Here is an 18,293-nt window from a genome sequence, read left to right as displayed (position 1 = left end):
CCACTTTAAATGCTGAAAATGGAGTGATGTTCCTACAGGTTTGTAGAATGCCTCAAACTCTCAGAAACAATAAGGATTTTGGAACTTAATGGTATTTCTGTTGATGGCGAATGGGGCAGAAGAGCATGGCTTGTGCTTTCCCGGCTCAGAAGTACTGGCTGTAGCAAAATGTAATGCTGATACACGAAGCAGACAGAACTCAGAAAACGCATGGCTTAGGGATTAGGTGGCATCTTTGGAAGAGGCCAATTTTTCACCCTAACCTTGCTCTTGTGCACCATTTTAATGCCTTCTCTTTTGGCTGCTGAAATTTTGGAGGTATGTATTAGTGCCCTATGGAGGAGGAAGCAGAGGAGGAGGAAAAGGAGGAGAAGGACTGTCAGTGCCAGCTACACAGCCCTTTTAGTACCCATTACTGATTATTTCACATAGTAGTTTGGCACAAAGCCAAGTACCTAGCGTTTAACCTGGTTAGACGTAAGGCACTAGTGTGAAGGTACATAATTAACAAAATTACCAGCTAAATTCCAGATTCTTTACTGTTGCTATAAAACCCAGCTCAGAATACTCTATCAGTCACAGGATAAATGCTTAAGCCAGTAAGAACAGCCAAAAATACTTCCTTACGTTTGTTGTTAAATATCTGTCTCCCACCAATGTCAATAACTTTGGTTTGTCTCCTTTCCCCTGCTAGATGCTCCAGAAGAAACCTATCCAGTTCCTTGTAAGTGCTGTGAAACACATGCCCTTGCTCTGCCTGCAGAGCAATTGCTTGCTCTAGCAAACTCAAGTTCCCTTTTGTTTTGTCCAGCTCAACCGACACATCTGTGGTTTCTGACAGGCACTCGTTGTCATCTTCTTCACTTTCAGGGAAGGGATTCTGAATTCTCTTCTCAAAAGGATCTGGGTGAGACTCCTGGGGTGCTTTCAGCTCTGTTTCTGAGTCACAAAGTGTTTCACAAGGACCATATTCGACTTCTTCCTTCTTGATTTCTGGGACTTCCAGGATGCTGGGTTGATTACACTCTACAAAAAACTTCTGAGTTACATGGGGCTTTACACTAGTTTCTTCCGAGAAATTTGAGGAGCTATCCCACTCATTGTCCATAATTTCAGAGTTACTTTCCTCAGAGGAACAGTATTTTGGGTCAGAAATAACAGTCTTTTCCTTTCCTTCAGCTGAGTTAATCAGGTAACATTCGTCAGTGTCATCACTTTCTGTTTTTAAGGATTGAATGCCACTATCATTTAGATTTTCTGCCACTGTTTGACTGGGTGCATCTTTTGCTAATTTTCCCATGTTCATCAAAGATTTGGCCATGGTATCTTGATAGCTGGAGTAGTTGTCTTGTCTTTGACTGGAATTTTCTTGCCCACCCAAATGAGGGGTTTCTTCAGATGATTTTGGATTACTCTCCTCTGCATGAGAAAAAAGCAAGAGAAATATGTTAAGAATAGCTGCTTGTTGTATCTCATAGAAGTGATATGAAGATATTTACATACCAATTGCCATTTCTTTACTCAAAGGTACTCTGAAATGATTGAACTCACACCAAGGCTGTGTTTGGAATGACTGTGTAGCTTCAGGAAAAGCCCTTTTAAGATTATATCTACTTTATATTGTAGCTCCAACACTATAAGGGAAATAAATATCACCATTTCTCACTGATGGTGAAGACCTATATTATCTCAGAACACACACGCACACTCTCATATACATTCACATAGATAGATACTACATATATACACATAATCTATATAATATATGCATATATATATATACAGGCACACACATTTTAAAATTCCTCTAATCTGTTTTCACTTCTCCTTCATCTAAGATTCCCAAATATTTTCTCAAAATAGACCCTAATTACCTTCCCAGTCACTCCAGATCCCATGAAAAACCTTGATGGAAAAATTCTCAATACTTCACAAAGGGCAAGCTCCTGGTCACCACTGAAATTGCCATGTTAAATGATAGATCAGGTCATGCACAGGCAAACAGAAATGGTTGTTATGTACAGACTCATGAAGGACTTGTTAAAGACACCACTGAAGTGCATCCTGTCTTTATAAACATCTTTCTTCAGAAGAAAAGCAGCAACCAGCAGGTAATAAAGGCTGCATGCAGGAGAGGTCGTCGGTGTGGAAGACAGTATGCCTTTTGTATCTCATTTAATTTTTTATAAACATTTCCTCTGACAAGGACACTCAAAAATACATCTCCATCATCTTCCTTTCTGGTAATTATCTCTCTAAAATCAACACTGGTTTTGCCAGGATCAAGTAAATATTGCCATAGTAACTAAAAGCATTTTTGGATGAAGGGAAGAATTTAGTCACAACACTAGCCCCTTCAATAATGCTGATTATAGGGTACATTCTTTTGTTGGGATCTATTCAACATAAACTGAAAAATTTAACATTTTACTTCCTAGAAAGGAGGATGAATAAACAAGCACAGAGTATTTTATAAGACGTGTCTGTCCTTTCCTGAATCAGAGGAACTCCAGGTTTAAATAATAAATTAAGCATAGTCTAAAATGCAAATGAAGTTTCTCTCAATAACACAGTGAGCTATTAAGAGAAAGTGTAAAGGGTTATGATAATTTTAAAGTATTATGAACTACAGAAAACAAATAAAAAGCATTTTCAGTGAATATGTCCAATTCATTGAACTATTCTCTCAATCCACTTAACTACCCACATGTGTACAATAATGATTTATAGACATTATACCTAATTATGCATATTTGGGCTGTGTTAGAGTGCCTAACAAAAGCTCTAGAAAGCAACAATTACCTCTGTTGCTTAGCTACATAGTTTAAAATATTCCTATTAAGTGCAGATTATTGTGGAGGGGAAAAGGGGGACAAAAATGCACATGTGCACCACAATGCATTTCACTTTACTGCTGCCAAACTGTTAGCATTTTGGGTCATTTCCAGTTTACATAATTGTTTGGTTCAACTGTTTGTTATATGTTAAAAGAAAATATTGATTAATTCTTATTCTTCTTCAGAAAATTGGACTCATGCAGGGAGAGGTGGCCTTGTGCACTGTATGCATAAAGTTGTATTTAAAAAAATGTCTGTAAACCTTATTGTAACTTTTTAGCAGCTGGTCTAGTACCACACACATTGCAGTATTCTGGGTAAAGTCTGCTGTCTTTTCACATCTCAACAAGTAAGGATGGTGATATGGCTCTAAAACCAACTTTAGTCAAATGGATTTTTATTATTTGCTCTTCTGCTATTTGGAAAAGAACAGAACCCCATCAATGGGTCATTTCAAAAAGTAACAAGATTCGTTTAATAGAAATATCCCACCCTTCAAAACAAAACAAAGAAAACATTTTAATGGTAGTAGGTCTTTTCAGTTATTTTTCTGTGTGAAAGATAAAAAATAATAATAACAGATTTCTGTTCCTTAAATAATCAGCAATTCTTAAAATGCTGTGTTTAAAAATCTGTTGTTGAATCAGTCTTAATGGTTCAGCTGTCCCAGCTTTGCTTTTTACATCTACAGGCTGTAAATTTACTTTAAAAATAATCAAAACTCAGTTTAGTTTACAGTTGCATCAATCCATGAACTGAAGCATTAACTAATCAACAGACAAGAATCATGAGTTCACAATAAAATGAACAATATTGTTAAACTAAGAGATTACAAATTAGCCTACATGGCCAGACCAACTGTACGCTTTAGCTGAAATTTGTTTTGTAGCTGGCAAAATTAATGCAAAAGGGAGTAGGTTGTATTATCATTTACACAAACAGTTGGGAGATATCATATTGATATCAAATAAATCTTTTTGAAATAAAATGGATTTTTTTGTTTTGTCTGAAGGGCATGGTGCAAATAGGGTTCCTCTACATTTATATCAATGGATCTGGCCTAACACTTGCCCTTTTTTTGAAAAAAATCAGTTAAGTAACTTAGGTTTATCTGTATATGGCACAGAGTCTACCTTTACACCCATCATAGTACTTTCCCTTCATTGAGTTCTTCAAGCTGTGCAGAGGGCAGACAAAGGGAAAGAAAAACATATTATTGAGGGCAACTCTGGATAGTCAGGAACCAGGCTGAATCAGCACAATAAAAATTTGCTAAAATTCATATATCTAAAAAAGTCCAAACAAACAACAATCCTCCCCTCCAAACGCACCAAGTCTTACTCCAACAGATTCTCTTCTGGTGTCAAGAGATAGAAATACTCCTTGAAGGCTGAACACGCACTGAGAGCCTTGAAACTTTTTTCCTGATGAATTTTCCTTTGCAATGTCACCCAACAGAGGGAGACATTCTGTATCACCTTGCTAATTAATGTTCTCTTTGAAGATGGGCTTTACAGTGTGGGCTTTCACAGTGATTTTTGGAAGAAACTCCTAGAAGATTTACAAGTGACAGCTGACTGAAAACTTTGCTGTATAGAAGTGCCACAAAGACTTACAGTGATTTTGGTAGAATCAGGATTTGACTCTTTAATCTGAAAGACATTCTTCCTCTTTTATGTGTTTTATAGTATTCATACATAGAAAATTTGGGGACAGTTGTCTTGTTTTAAGGAAATTCAATTTAGAATGGATAAATACATAAACTACTAATCTCAGTTTATCTTAGAATCATAGAACAGCCCAGATTGGAAGGGACCTTGAAAGACTATCTGGTCTAAACTTTTGTGGGGAAGAGACCCTAGGTGAGATTATCTCCCACCTTGTCCTTCAGAAATATTTGGTAAGAAGAATCTGAGGGGAAAATAAAATACCTTTAAACTCCCCTAGCAATCAACAACTGAGTGGCATTTAAGTTTATTCTTCATATGTTTACATATTATCTATGATTACTTATTTCCCAGTGCCAGATCACATTGCTTTTATCTTGACATTAGCCGTCTACAGATGACTCCTAAGGTCCTATCCTGATATCTTCCACTGATATCTTCTCAGATATCTTCTATTTTGGCAGAATATTCTTAAGCAAATATGTGAAAACCAATTTTTATATTTTTTTTATATTTTTATTTTTATTTTTTGTTCAACTCAAATATATAAAAAATATATTGGAAAGTAAGAGTAATAAAAGCATACTGTAGCTATATCTTTCTGTCTCCCCTTCCTCATCCATATTTTCTAGCATGCACATTGTAGAAGTTTCTATAAATTGTTGGATTTGTTTGGCTTAGCAGAGTTGGAATAACAAGTATAAAAGTGCTGAGTCTAATAATCGTGTTAAACAGAACACACACAGTAGTCACACAGATGAAATTGCTTTGCTAAATGTTAAAGTCAACAATGTTTTGCTAAGCATTTTTTATTTTTTTTTCTTCCTCAGAGTTCTATATATTCCAGTGAAAATCTGCTCTTCATAAATGTGTTTTTCTCAGTTGTGGGCTTAAGCTTGTTCTTTGACAGAGATAGTGGAGAAGCAGGTGTTGCTCCATATCTGACCTGCTGCAATAGTTGTCTCTCTGTGTGACCTACAAAGCATTTACTAGACCCCAGGAGGAGTTATTGTACAAAATAAATGGAAGTATGATGGTTAAAGTGGACAGAAAGGCACCATTCCAACTCTCTTAGAAGTCAAACACGTCCTGTCTGAAAATACTGTTTCTTATCCCTTCCTGTGGAATTCAAGTTTAAGTGGAGTTCAAGCAACTACCTTGAGTTGAGCTGCTTTTGACAACACTGATCTCTTCCTGTAACTCCGTCCTGTCTTCATTTTCTTCTTTGCAATCCAAGCTGGGGCTGTAGTGGCGGGGTTTCATTAGCAGGGACTTCCTTTTGTTGACAGGAACGCCTGATATCTGGTCTTCGGCTTTTCTCTTCTTAGCCATGGAGCATTTGTAGGCACTGCAATTACCAATTGCCAGTGATAGAGAAAAAAAATGGGAGAAGTGAGGGGTAAATTGTTTAAAAAATAACACCACCCTTTAGTTTAGTTCTAAGTAAAAAAGTGAGGACTGAGAAAATATTAGTTCACTTGCAGTTTCAGCAAGTTTTATCTAGTGAATATTTAAGTTTAGCTCATGTACTGAAAATTCAGGGCACAGTCAAGTCCCATTTCTCTTCACTGCTGCTAAAGTCTGTTTGAAGGTAGGGGAATGAGGCAGAAGACAAAACCAAAGGAAACCATAACCCAACAGCCTTAGAGCAAGGATGAACAAAATTGCAGCCTGAGTTGATAGTCCTGAAAAACAGCTGAGAGGAAAATTATACCACCAGTTGTACTACAACATCTTGAGCCTTTGGGTTCATTTCGTTTATATCAACATGGATATCCAATCACACACTTAGAGTTCAACAGCATAAAACCTGTGTGAAACACACTGTACCTTGATAACGTTTTGCAATACAGGTCCCTCTCTCAATTCTAGTCCCAAGCATTGGTTTCATTTCATTAATTCCAGTCATAAATGCCTGGTTTAAGCTCTACTCAGCTCTACTCTGTATAGGCTCTTGGAAAAGGTTCCTACAAAAGGATACTCATTTCACTTAAAATTAGATCAATATGATAAACAGGGGGAACCATTTCCTGAGAATGGTCTTACTCAGTCCAGGTGCCTAATTCAGATCACTGACATAAGAAGAAATGGCAGGATTTTAAAGAGGAAGACTTTTAGCAGGTTTAGTATACTTCTTTAATCTCCTAATAGACCCACATATTGATCTGCATGTTAATTTGTTTCTACAGATATTTAGCCAAGCCTTTGTCATCATGCAGTTGATCTGTATGGCATATAGATGTTACAACATATGACGCATCACTAAAGAGGCTTGAACCTTCAACCCTCTTTTCTTAACAATTCTTCATGGAAGTGATTTGGCATGATTTAATTTTTCTCTCACACACAGCATACTAAGAAATTTATGTAGTATGAATAATAGTGCTCATATTATATCTGTCAGAGATGAAAAAACTACATATAGGGATCTGTGTAATCCACTCAATGGTTTCTCGACCTTATGTACCCCCAGGGTGCATTACAAATCTACACAATGCCCTTAGGTGTTGGATTTTGCATTTGGCTCACTGACTTAGCTGCAAGATTTGCAGAAAAAAAAAAAAGCACCATGTATGAAGAGAACTCCTATTGGTTACACATATTACAAGCTCAACAGCATAAATTAATCCTTACAAGGTATCTTATATGCACTAAATTGGCTCAGGTTCTGATTGTTTTGGATGAAAGCGTATGGCTAACTTCAGCTTTTTGTTAAAAAAAAAAAATTTGGCTAAGCACCTTTTTGGCATCCATCATTGCAAACATAAAGGATATGGAAATACAAAACTCTGCATTTTAGGGGGACTGTTAAAATTCCACCATACACATCTCAAACACTGGATATGCTTGATCTTCTGAAACTTAAAATGCTATGAGCATCAGGAATACTGGATGCTAAACACACACTGTAGTTGAATATAATATAGCTTCTATGTTATTTCTCTGTTTATGAATAGACATTAATATGAATATCATATTAAAAATCAGAATCACAGTGGTATCAGTTTCTCACTGGAAATAATGCCCATATAAGAGATATCAGAGATGGATGTAGTGTGGAAAAATATGCATATTTTTTTTCTAAACCAGCCACGTTGTTCCAGGAAAATTAAATAAATGGCAAAAGTTTGAAAACCTTTCTTGCACAATTGTTTTTATCAACCAAAACCTTCCCTAGGTTTGTTTTTGATCTTTCTTATTTGTTTGCCAAGCTCCAAGTTTCCCTCCAGTAGATACTGTGAGCTTTTTTAGGACATGATGAGTTTCTAGTGTTTAATTCCGCTTTGACAAATCTACAGCTGTTTCTTACACAAGCATAATCAATAGATTTTTGGAAAAGAAGATCCAATTAGATCATGTAGCATGCCATCCTGTGAAACCCAGGTCACAGAACTTCCTGGAGTTCTTCAGCCTTTATCCTGTAATTTATCTGCTGATTGTCAAGACTTGACTAAACCAGTCAAGAGAAAACATGGTAATCTGGTAAATTCATTGTAATATCCTTTCTCAATGAGTACAATCTTTTTCTAGTAACATACTGTTACAAGCCCCACCTTGTGGACTGGCATGACAGTTATTAAACATGTGGGTTTTTAACCACAACTGGAAAAGATAGTCAAACTCAGATGTCAGCAGACCACGATCAAGACCAGTGTGGGAGCACTGCTGCCACCTGCCACCTGCAGATCTGTTCTGGGAAATGTGAGCACAAGAATCCCACCAGGCTGTAACCACCACAGTTTACAGCAGTAAATCAAGAGCTGCATTAACTTGTCCTTATTGTATCTTTTTCTGCACATGAGTGGCCTCTCATCCAGATTTCCTCTATAGTTTCCATCATTTTAAAAGAAGTGAATACATGAGATTAAAATTCTAGTAAAAATCATTCCTGACACCTTCCACTCCAGTTACAGGGAGATGACAAAACACAGTTGTCACTTGTTTCCTAGGAAGTTCAAATTGCTCTCCTTACTCCAGGAAGAGATTTTTTAGCTCGTTTTTTGCTTGTGGCTTTTTAACTGCTGGTTTTGAGCTTTAACTGGAATCTATTAGTTTGCAAAAGCCAGTTTAAATACCAGTAATATATCAGCAATTCCTCTCCTTTTCTACCTTCTTACAGTGCTAAAAATTAAAAATGAAAATAAAACCAGAAAAAAAAACTTCTCAAGTGGTAGCTTTTTCAAGTACTTACACATGATTTGTTAAGGATCTGATAATGGACAATGGGAATTTGTGTACTATGAAAAGAATATATTTATGCCTCTGTTACATTCATGTCATGCCAATTTCACCTTTGCCTTTAAAAGTTTCTATTTCTCTTTTTCTTATGTGCATTCATACATAGACACACATGTAGGGTATCACAGATTTGTCAAGCTGTAGTTTGTCAAATGGTAAACCTATAATTTAGCTTCTCTATTACTCATCTCTTAAATTCAATGTCTAATAGTTTTGTTGCTATTTATCAATGGCCTGCTTGTTGTCATGGAACACTGATTCAGCTGTCAAGGTTATTTGGTAATCTGAGGCTCATAAAACAGGAGAAGCTCTTTTTGTTATGAGCCCAAAGCCCATACATGTTTTGTGGGTTTTTTCCCAATCTAACTGTACTTAAATTTCATGAATAACAAATCATTTTTTATACTATCTACAATGAGAAAATTTTTTATAATCACTTCTTTCAGTCAATGATTCAGTTACCAAAACCAGTCTTGTGTCAGTTATCATAGTGTGAGTAAAGAAGTTAAAATCTAAGACACTTACGACTGGATGCATTAGCAGAAAAAAACATCCATGATAAACCATTTGTATGTATTTCATACCTAAATCCTTCTTTGGGGGGGAATTTACTGGGTCTTTCTCTTTCCTTTATTTCTTCTCGGATCATATCTTGTAGACACTGGTTGTATGCAGGCAGTACTGTGCATTGGCTCTCCCCAACAAAGTAATGTCTCAGAAATAAGAGAGAGGTTTTAAGCAGTCCCAACTACACAGAGATTTTCTTAAAAATTGTCATTCTTTTTTTTTTTTTTTGTAATTGGTTCATTTAAGTGATATGCCTGTCAAGCCTTCAACCCGACCTTTAACCACTTTGTGGTGGTTAAAATCCAGCAAGGATTTGTCGCAGTCTGGCTGGCAAGACCTCCAGATTTCTAGGGATTTTTTCCTCATTCATAGCAGCCTGCAGGTTGGTAAAGCATGATAACAGAGCAAAGAATTGCCAGAGTGGGTAAAACCAGGGGTACATTCAGCCTGAAAACTGGTGTTTACTAATGCTTGCAATAGATGCCATGTAAAATAATAAAACCTGAACACACCGCAGCTCATGTACACTCCTTAGATTCAAGAGAGAAAATGAATGCCTTTGAATATCAAGGCACTTACATTTATTGTCTAATGCTATTTGAGAATCCCACTCCTCATGTGATTTTATGCAAGAATAATTAGTGATACATTTTAGTTGTGGAGAAAATAATTTTAAATTCTTAACTTGAATTGCATTTTGACTGTTTGCCTAACAATTGAATTGCAATTAACGGAGACGTCATCTTCTAATGTGCAGAAGCATTTAACTTTACACTAGTAGTTACAAGGAGAAGGTTAGTTTTACTACTCCTTAATCATATTGTGATTAAAGATATTACTAGACGCTTTTCACCTTGATCAGGTTTTTTTCACAAACTTTCAGATGCCCTAGGACACTGTAGAAGTCAAATACTGCATTTTCCTTACAGGAGGGAAGAGTTGGCATTTGAAAATTCAGGGACACTTGCCACTCTAAGATGAACTGGTAACTTACAAATGTCTGTCATGGTTGGGCTTTATTCTAAGAATTTTAATATATGATTATATGATACTGAATTTTAACATATGATATATGATACTGAATCAGAGGTACCTAAGAGGAACAGAAATTCTGAACATCGCCTCATCTCAGTACTCTTTTATGGCAGTTTGTTCTTCAAGAAACAGATGAGCTAAATTCTGTCTAACTCTCTAACACAATGGCTTCCAAAGGTTTAGGCTACAGCTGTGAAAATGTCTGACCACCAAACATCACAAAAGAATCTTGAGTTCCTCATAAACCGATGATCAGGGGAATTTACTAACACTGGATACAGAAAGGGGATGATGTGCTCCTAAGATGGATTCCGTGTTAGTTCAAGTTACATCGATGATACTATTTACATCAATCATGAATGCCAGAGGTTCAAAAAAATGAGCTGGAATGTCAGAATCTAAAGAAAGAGTGTTGGTAGTCTCCTCACTGCAATTGAAACCCAAATGGATGTTGATAATTACAGTAACTTTGGGTGGACAATAGAGGTTGGGGAGGAAGGTGGAGTGTAACTATGACTGTGACTTGTCTCAGGTTAAGACAGTCAGATTTATGTTCCCTTTTCTTAATGAACTCTCATTATTTGTGAAGAGTGTATGTAAATTTTGTAGCTCAGTGAAAGTGAGACTGATCGTGTCCTCACTCAAGTTGCTCTAAAAGGGATAACAGACAGAAAGTTGGTATTAACAGTCTCATCATGGCTAGAAGTTGAACTCTCCACAGAAAGACTGAAAATTCACAACATTAGTCAGGTCTGCAGGAACATTTCAGCTGCCAGGGACTAAGATGATTTTTCCAATGTCATGAAATTATTTAGTGAATATGAAAGAATTCACAAAATCTAACTGTATACAAACCCAAATCTTAGATTCAGAAAACTAGATAGAAGCGACTTTAAGACACATGAATTAGTCATAGATTTTATATATATATATGTAGAGAGAAAACAATGTTTTCTACAAGGAAGAAAGTAAATGGCATCACTTAGGATCATGGATACTAGAATATAAAATTTACAAGGTTTATGTCCTTGAAAAAAACGACACCTAAACAGTAATTCTGTTTACTCTATTCCATTGTAAAATCCATATAGGGTCTGAATGCAGAACTAAACAAGTTCTCACAAAGCACATAAAGAAAATTACTTGTGTATTAAAGAAGGACTTTTTTGATCAAACCGTTTTTTTTTTTTTAAGAAAGATACTCAATGAGATACTTTTCATCAGTGAGAATGGCAGTTCAAGAAAAGGCTGTAATGACTTCAACCTACTTCTGTACTCCGCTACCCTCAATCTCAGAAGGATCCTTTTCAAACTTTCTATCTTTTCTGCAGTACAGATTAATATGTTAATTAATACATTAGGATTTCAACAGCACTGTATTCTGATGTTCCATCCTGCAATGCACTCACCATTTCCAAACATTTTTCTACTCAGTGGGATATGAAACTATGCTTACAGATGTTTTACAAGTCCATGAATTTATCTCTGAATAGCAGAACATGCTGGGATAAAAGAAATCACCATTTTACCTACTTAGGAAAAGTAAAAGTAAGATGTGTGACTTGTCAGGTGTGGGAAAATTGCATGTCCAGAAGCAACATCTTGCTTTGCAAGTTATAGGTGGCAACACACACTAGCTGAAGAACGTCAAGGAGTAAGACTGCAACTGAGAAAATTGCAATCAAGAGTTGAACTACAATTCGTTGTCAGTCTGAGTTAAATCAGAAAAAAAGTTTTCTTTGTAATTATTTTACATAATTATAATTATTAAAATATATTCAAAATTATGCAAATGAAAATATATGGCTTTTTGTGAAAATATTAATGAAGGACATTTGTTAACAGAACTCTGGTACGAGTTTTTACAAATTAAACTTTGGAGGTTAGACCTGGAAAGGACCATTGCGTTCTTTTCCCTTACAAGAAGTTAAAAATGTATTTGTCCTGATTGCTAATCTGGAGCCAGAGTTATTGACATTAATGATTTTTTCTATGTTATAAAGTAAACTAATCCACAGTACTTTTAGATAATTTATAACATTTGGACTCCATGACTGAGTGTGTTGTATTTCACTGATTCAGACTAGGAGGTGAAAAACAGTCTGGAAAAGAACTCCAGCTGGAAATTCCTGAAAAATACATTTGCGAAAGAATTCATCAGGTGAAAATAGTTTCCTTTCATTTTTAAGGATTAAAATGGTAAGAACTTAAAGCAATATAAATGTGTTGAAAAAAAATTGCTCTTCATTTAGACACAAAGAATTGACTGTAATGAATCTTGGAACTATCAAGACTTACTTCAAAGATAATTAAAGAAAATCTGATTGATTCTCATTTTTAGACATCACACACAACACAAAAAATTCATGTCCCTTTACAACAAACTCATACACTTGGCTTCCAAGTTGTATCTGTGAAAGGGACAGAGGCTTTTCCTGTGCACTGAAGCAACCATTCTACGGTTAAAGGACCTTCTCCAACTAGAGAAGTTTACTGCCATACACAGGCAATGCTCTGTTTTCTAAAATGCCAGAGTTTTGAGAAGTTCAGTCCAGTGCTGGACCAAGAAGAAAGGAATGCACATGAGGTATAGATGGGAAAAATATAAAAAGGAAATTCATATTTATGAACACTGATATAGAGCAAAATAAGATTAGTAACTTGGGGGTATTAAATTGTCTTCTATATTCAAAAATTAAAGGTTTATCTAGGAAAAAAGGAACAGAATTGGACAGATAACAATGTGGAGAAAATATGATAACATACCTGAAAACTGGCTGAAGCAAGATATTAAAAGATATATTTTCTTTGAAAAAGACGTATAAGAAAGGATCTGTCATAGCCTTGTTTGTGAAAGAAGATTTATTAGACCCCGTAAGAAGAGACTGGAGAGAAATGGGTAATGGTGTTGAATCATTATGTACTGAGCTTGGAGGTGTTTCATACACTAAACTAAATGTTATAGACGACCGGACCAAAAAGAACAACTGGACTGTGAAATGACTGAACAAATGCAAAGAAGCATGTAAAAAGAGTGGAGCAATGGTAAGTCAGCAATAATACAGGAAAAGACATGCAGTTATGGTGAAATATACCATGCCTCAAGCTCGTGTCTCTGTGATGCCTGAGGGTCCAGGACAAAAATTTCAGGCTGCAATAGGGTCATGAAATGGCTTTTTTTTTTTTTAAGCATATTTTATTATTTTTTTTTAAAAAACTCTAGGTTACTATTTTTAACAGGATTGTCCCTAAAGGAATGACAACTGAGAGGAGGACAGCAGAGATTCAACTTCTCTGGTTTTCTTGTTTTCAGTTTACAAACTCGTAGGATCATAAGGATATCCAGATCACATAAAAAATAATGCATATAAACCCTCAAATTGAAACACTATGTCAATGAAGAGGATGACTTCTTCCCCGTGTCATTATATAGCTCATAAATTAAGAACTCTACATGGTTAAAGTTGTATAGTTGGACCCTTTTCTATCAGGTAAGTTATTTTTAACAAGAGTCAGTGTAGAGCAAACTTACCTTTTATTGTGTGGAGCTCAAGAAGTTCTTAAACTCACTAATATGAATGAATGCATAAGATCTGGGCCAAATCCAGCCTCCCTAGCCTCTTTTTCATTTACTCACTCAATCTGTCCAGGTTCAGTAGGTCAATAAATTCCAGTGGGACCCAAGCCAAGAATTTGGCTTAGAATGGATTAAGTTTCTAGGCAAATCTACAGATCATCCACACAACCTTTGCATCCAGAAAGCCTTGCACAGGAGCGGTCAGCCTGCTAACGCCAGTAACTGCTTGAATAAAAAGCATATTGGTAACTAGTCTGGTTAAAGAAGACATAAAGAAGATAAGCTTTGTGGAGCTTTTTTGACAACAGACAATAGGACTGTAAACAGTCCATTGTCAGGAGGCAGTACCTCCCCTTAATGTAGCAGGGGGTCCCATGGTTACATTCTTTTCCTTTCTTTGCTATCTCCAGGCTGTACACAGTCTGTTTCAGCTTGCTTTTGCTTGGCTGAATCCACCCTTAGCATCAGTCAGATGCAGCAATTCAGCCAGCCATAATATTTAACTCATGATTGATATATATGAGGCAGAAGTTACTGGTTGGCGTTTCCATCTCTATATGGCTTGCGGTCATCTACAGAGAAAAGGTCTGCCATAAGAGGAAACAAACATTTGGGGCTATAATGTTCTGATGCATTCTGTCGTGCAGCAGAAGGCATGAGGGCATATGCAACTCTAAATTTCTGTGTAGGGTTGGGAGGATAATATTTACTGAGTGCTGATAAACGTTGTGATGGGGAAGACTAGACCCCTGTAATATATTAAATAACATAAAAATTTTAGTTCAAGGCAAGGAATATTCTAGGTTGCAACAAGCTCTCAGGTAGAAAGAAACTGAAAATAAATGTCTGTCAGTCTGGCAGCCACAATGGAGTGATGTGGATTTGACATATAGTATAAAAGTCTTACAGAAAAACATAAATTGAAATGAAATAATAATAATTTTTTTTAATATTAAATGGAGTCTTTAAGTAGAAAAAATGTAAAACCACAATCAAATGTAATAGCAAAGAGAAAAGAGACACTGAGACCGCTTGTGGTTGCTAGAAATGAACATCAAAAGAGGCCTACGATATAGTAGAAACGTATCTAATGCACTTGTTGAATAGAGGTATAAAAGTCACCTATTAAGCAAATGCACATAAAGTATCACTAAAGCTAAACTAAAATGGAAATCTGTACACAAAACACAACTTTAAATGTTCTAAATAAATCCAGGAAGAAAAGGCAGAGGTCACAGTACATAGATCAAAAGGTCTGAACATGTACAGGAAACAAGCAAATTATGCATCATAATTAACAACTCCAACCTCAGTTGTCTCAGAAGGATTATGAGATACAGTTCTTATTTCACACATCTTAGCGGTTATTCAGAACAGTTCACTAAATACTTAAATCAAATAATACTGTGGCTTGCTCTGCTTTAAAACATAGGAAAATACGCTGTCAATTTCAGGGTAACCTGCAAAATGTTAAAAATCATTATTTGTGATCATCCAAAATATATGTTATCATTTCTTGAAACAGTGTGGAGGTTCTTGTTACCTTACATTCAAAGAAAGGCATAGTGATTGTTTGGTGTTTGTCTATGCTTGAATGTTCAATGTTTTTTATTGAACATCAACTACAAAATCACTTTTCCTTAGCAAAAAAACATAGATTTTAGCAGATTCTTTGAGGAAAGTAATAATGACTAGCATACCAGAAAAAGTTTCTCAGAAACTTAGCAGCATTGTCAGAAAAGAATAGTAAATGAACAAGATTTAATGGGAATTTAAGAAAGTGTGATTCATGACAATATGACAGACTTGCTTATACCAGAAACCATGGAGTAAGAGGCATGGGTTAATATTTTCAAAGCCCCATAACCATTTCCATTCCCACAATGGCTAGGGAAGGGAGGAAGTTCCTTTTCCAAGCTAAAGAGCAAGCAGTAGATACTCTTAACTCATCCTTTTAAGAGACCTTGAGAATAGGTACTCTTAAGATTAATGCCCATTGTTTAATTGAAGATCAGTTTTCAGTAGAAACACCATGATACAGATCTTTGACTCAGGTGAAATGCCTAATCTAATGTGTCATGGAGAAGTATTTAAACGCCAAAGTGGCACAACTCTGCCCCAGCCAGTTACCACCATGGGGAACACCAAGGAGGGGAGATGGGACTGTATGCCATCAACATTAAATCTTCAATTGCAAAAAAAAAAATTATTTTTTTGTGAAGCTCAAACATGTCTGGCAGTAGCTATAAATATTGACCATCTTTATTTAACATTTACTACTAAGTCTATTTGAGTTCAGAGACACAACTTGTTTCAGCAAAGCACATTAAGAACTGTGAGGGTCCCACATTCTCTCCCAATGGGAGACAGATGAGATAACAGGAAATGCAAGAGTCCACCTCAGTTTCTGTTCCAAATGTGCTTATTCAGGATTATGACAAATGTGCTTTACCACAGCAGTTTCCAGAAAATCAGTGCATGACCAACTCCTATGGAAACAGAAGCCAAGACCAAAGGACAAACATGACAGTTTTTCCAGGTACAGGCTAGGAACAGCTCCTTGAGTCTCTGTCTCTCTTCTAGGCAGTTCTATGAAGGTGATAGCTACACAAATCAACCATAATCGCAGCTCTTACTGAGGAATATCTTTGAGTCTTTTCGTGTGATTTTGTTTCATGTGCCCACTTCTTCTATCATCTAAGTATCACTTTTACCTCCTTCTCCGGTCATCTGCCATGCTACTGCTTCCTTTTCATACAAGTATTTCTTAAAAGTCTGCTTGCTTTATGAAGCTCAGAAAAAGAGTTAACAATGAATCATTCCTTTCTAAATGCAGCTAGGCATGCACATTCTTTCATGCCATGAACTTTTCCTGAGTGGCCAAATTATCTTCTATCTACCAAACTCTCTACCTCCCTTCCAGTACTGCCTGAAACAGAGTTCAGATATAATTGCATCCATATAATTTACTAGTTCTTAAAGAAAAACAGCAAAATATTCAACACTGTAGAGTAAGGAATAACCACTGCACTTAGAAAAATGCTTTTTAGTAGGCTGTCATACTTGTATACTGTCACTTATATAGACATATCTCTTAAAACATTATGGATAAAGTTAAGGAATACATTTTAGTAACACAGACCTTCTGAAATGCTTCAGTACCTTTGCTTGCAGGGTAGTTTTGCTGGTTTCTCACCTTCCTAATCAATAGACAGCAAGGAAAGGGTGAAGTATCCAGTTACTCCTTCTAACAAGGAGACATCCAGACAGTTCTGCTCTATTACTTCCCTCTCTGCTAAAGCAGATACTCATAACTCTACACACTCACACCGAACAGTTCTTCTCTGAATATCTAAAATCTCTCACACCACCTGGAACAAGAGTTCTAGATAAAAAAAGTGACTGTCCTTACTTTTGAAGAAGTGAGGAAACGCTTCAGAGAGTAAGGGGATGTGTAACTATTCCCACTAAAGAGCAGGGCTACTCTCCACAACTTGAAACACAAGTACCTTGTAGAGTCTTCGTTAATCATTAATGACAGAAGCCAGAAACACTTGTTTTCACCTGTATCTAACTCAGAAACTATACCCTTTCTATTCAGATATGGACTTGGCCAAACCAATCTATGCTTTTGCAATGCTGTGCTTGGATCAATCCAGTTTGCTCTTCCTTGGTCTGACCCAGATGCCATTTCATAACCTACAGATGGTTCATTGTACTGTATCCCATCTGTTAAATAGAACACAGTAATGAGAATACATCACTCCAATATTCTTCACTTTCCTTTAGTTTCCATTCTAATCCTGAACACAGCTGAAGGTCCTGGTCCTTTCAGTGGTCCATGACTAAATCATCTAAGAGAAGACCTCTTCATTCTGCTTCTTGCAGAAGATGGATACAATGGAGCTTCTATGCCCAAAAGGTGTCAGCTTCAAACTTGAATGTATGGGACAGAGATCTCCTGGCTCCAGCACTCGCTTCTACCACATATTGTTGTTTGCTATGTTTAGCTTGTGATAAAAAGGCTCATCTTTGCTTAATGTAGTTTAACTACCAATGAAATCACCACAACACTACTTTCCTAAATAAAAAATAGAACCATGTTCTTAATAAGTAAATAACTAAGACTTCAAGAAGAAGGAGTTCTGTTTTGAAGGACGTTTAGTGTATTATGCTTCAACATTACAGGGTATGCAGTAGATACAGTAAAATAACCCTAATAAATCTGAACAAATAACATAGCAGTGTTAGCAGTACTCATGTATGAAAAAATTATTTTTATAATATTGAAAGCTGGGATTCCTTAAGACGTATAATTAGATTAAATCAGTGCAACTATGACACATAAATAGTTGTGGATAAGTGGTCAGT

At 36.2% G+C, this 18,293-nt stretch overlaps 1 protein-coding gene across 6 annotated transcripts in view; it reads right to left on the bottom strand.

Annotated features, from left to right (window-relative positions):
- ST18 (ST18 C2H2C-type zinc finger transcription factor) overlaps nt 1-18,293 on the bottom strand; it is a 189,076-nt gene that overhangs the window by 44,747 nt on the left and 126,036 nt on the right. For all 6 annotated transcript variants that reach the window (XM_032702132.1, XM_032702141.1, XM_032702175.1 and 3 more), the window contains 2 exons: nt 5,662-5,852; nt 628-1,419 (listed from right to left, as the gene is read on the bottom strand). In XM_032702132.1, coding sequence (XP_032558023.1) covers nt 628-1,419; nt 5,662-5,852 — 983 coding nt within the window. The remainder of the gene's footprint in view (nt 1-627; nt 1,420-5,661; nt 5,853-18,293) is intronic.

The sequence above is a fragment of the Chiroxiphia lanceolata genome, chromosome 1, assembly GCF_009829145.1.
Source record: "Chiroxiphia lanceolata isolate bChiLan1 chromosome 1, bChiLan1.pri, whole genome shotgun sequence".
Classification (NCBI taxonomy): Eukaryota; Metazoa; Chordata; class Aves; order Passeriformes; family Pipridae; genus Chiroxiphia; species Chiroxiphia lanceolata.
This window is presented reverse-complemented; position numbering and strand designations above follow the sequence as displayed.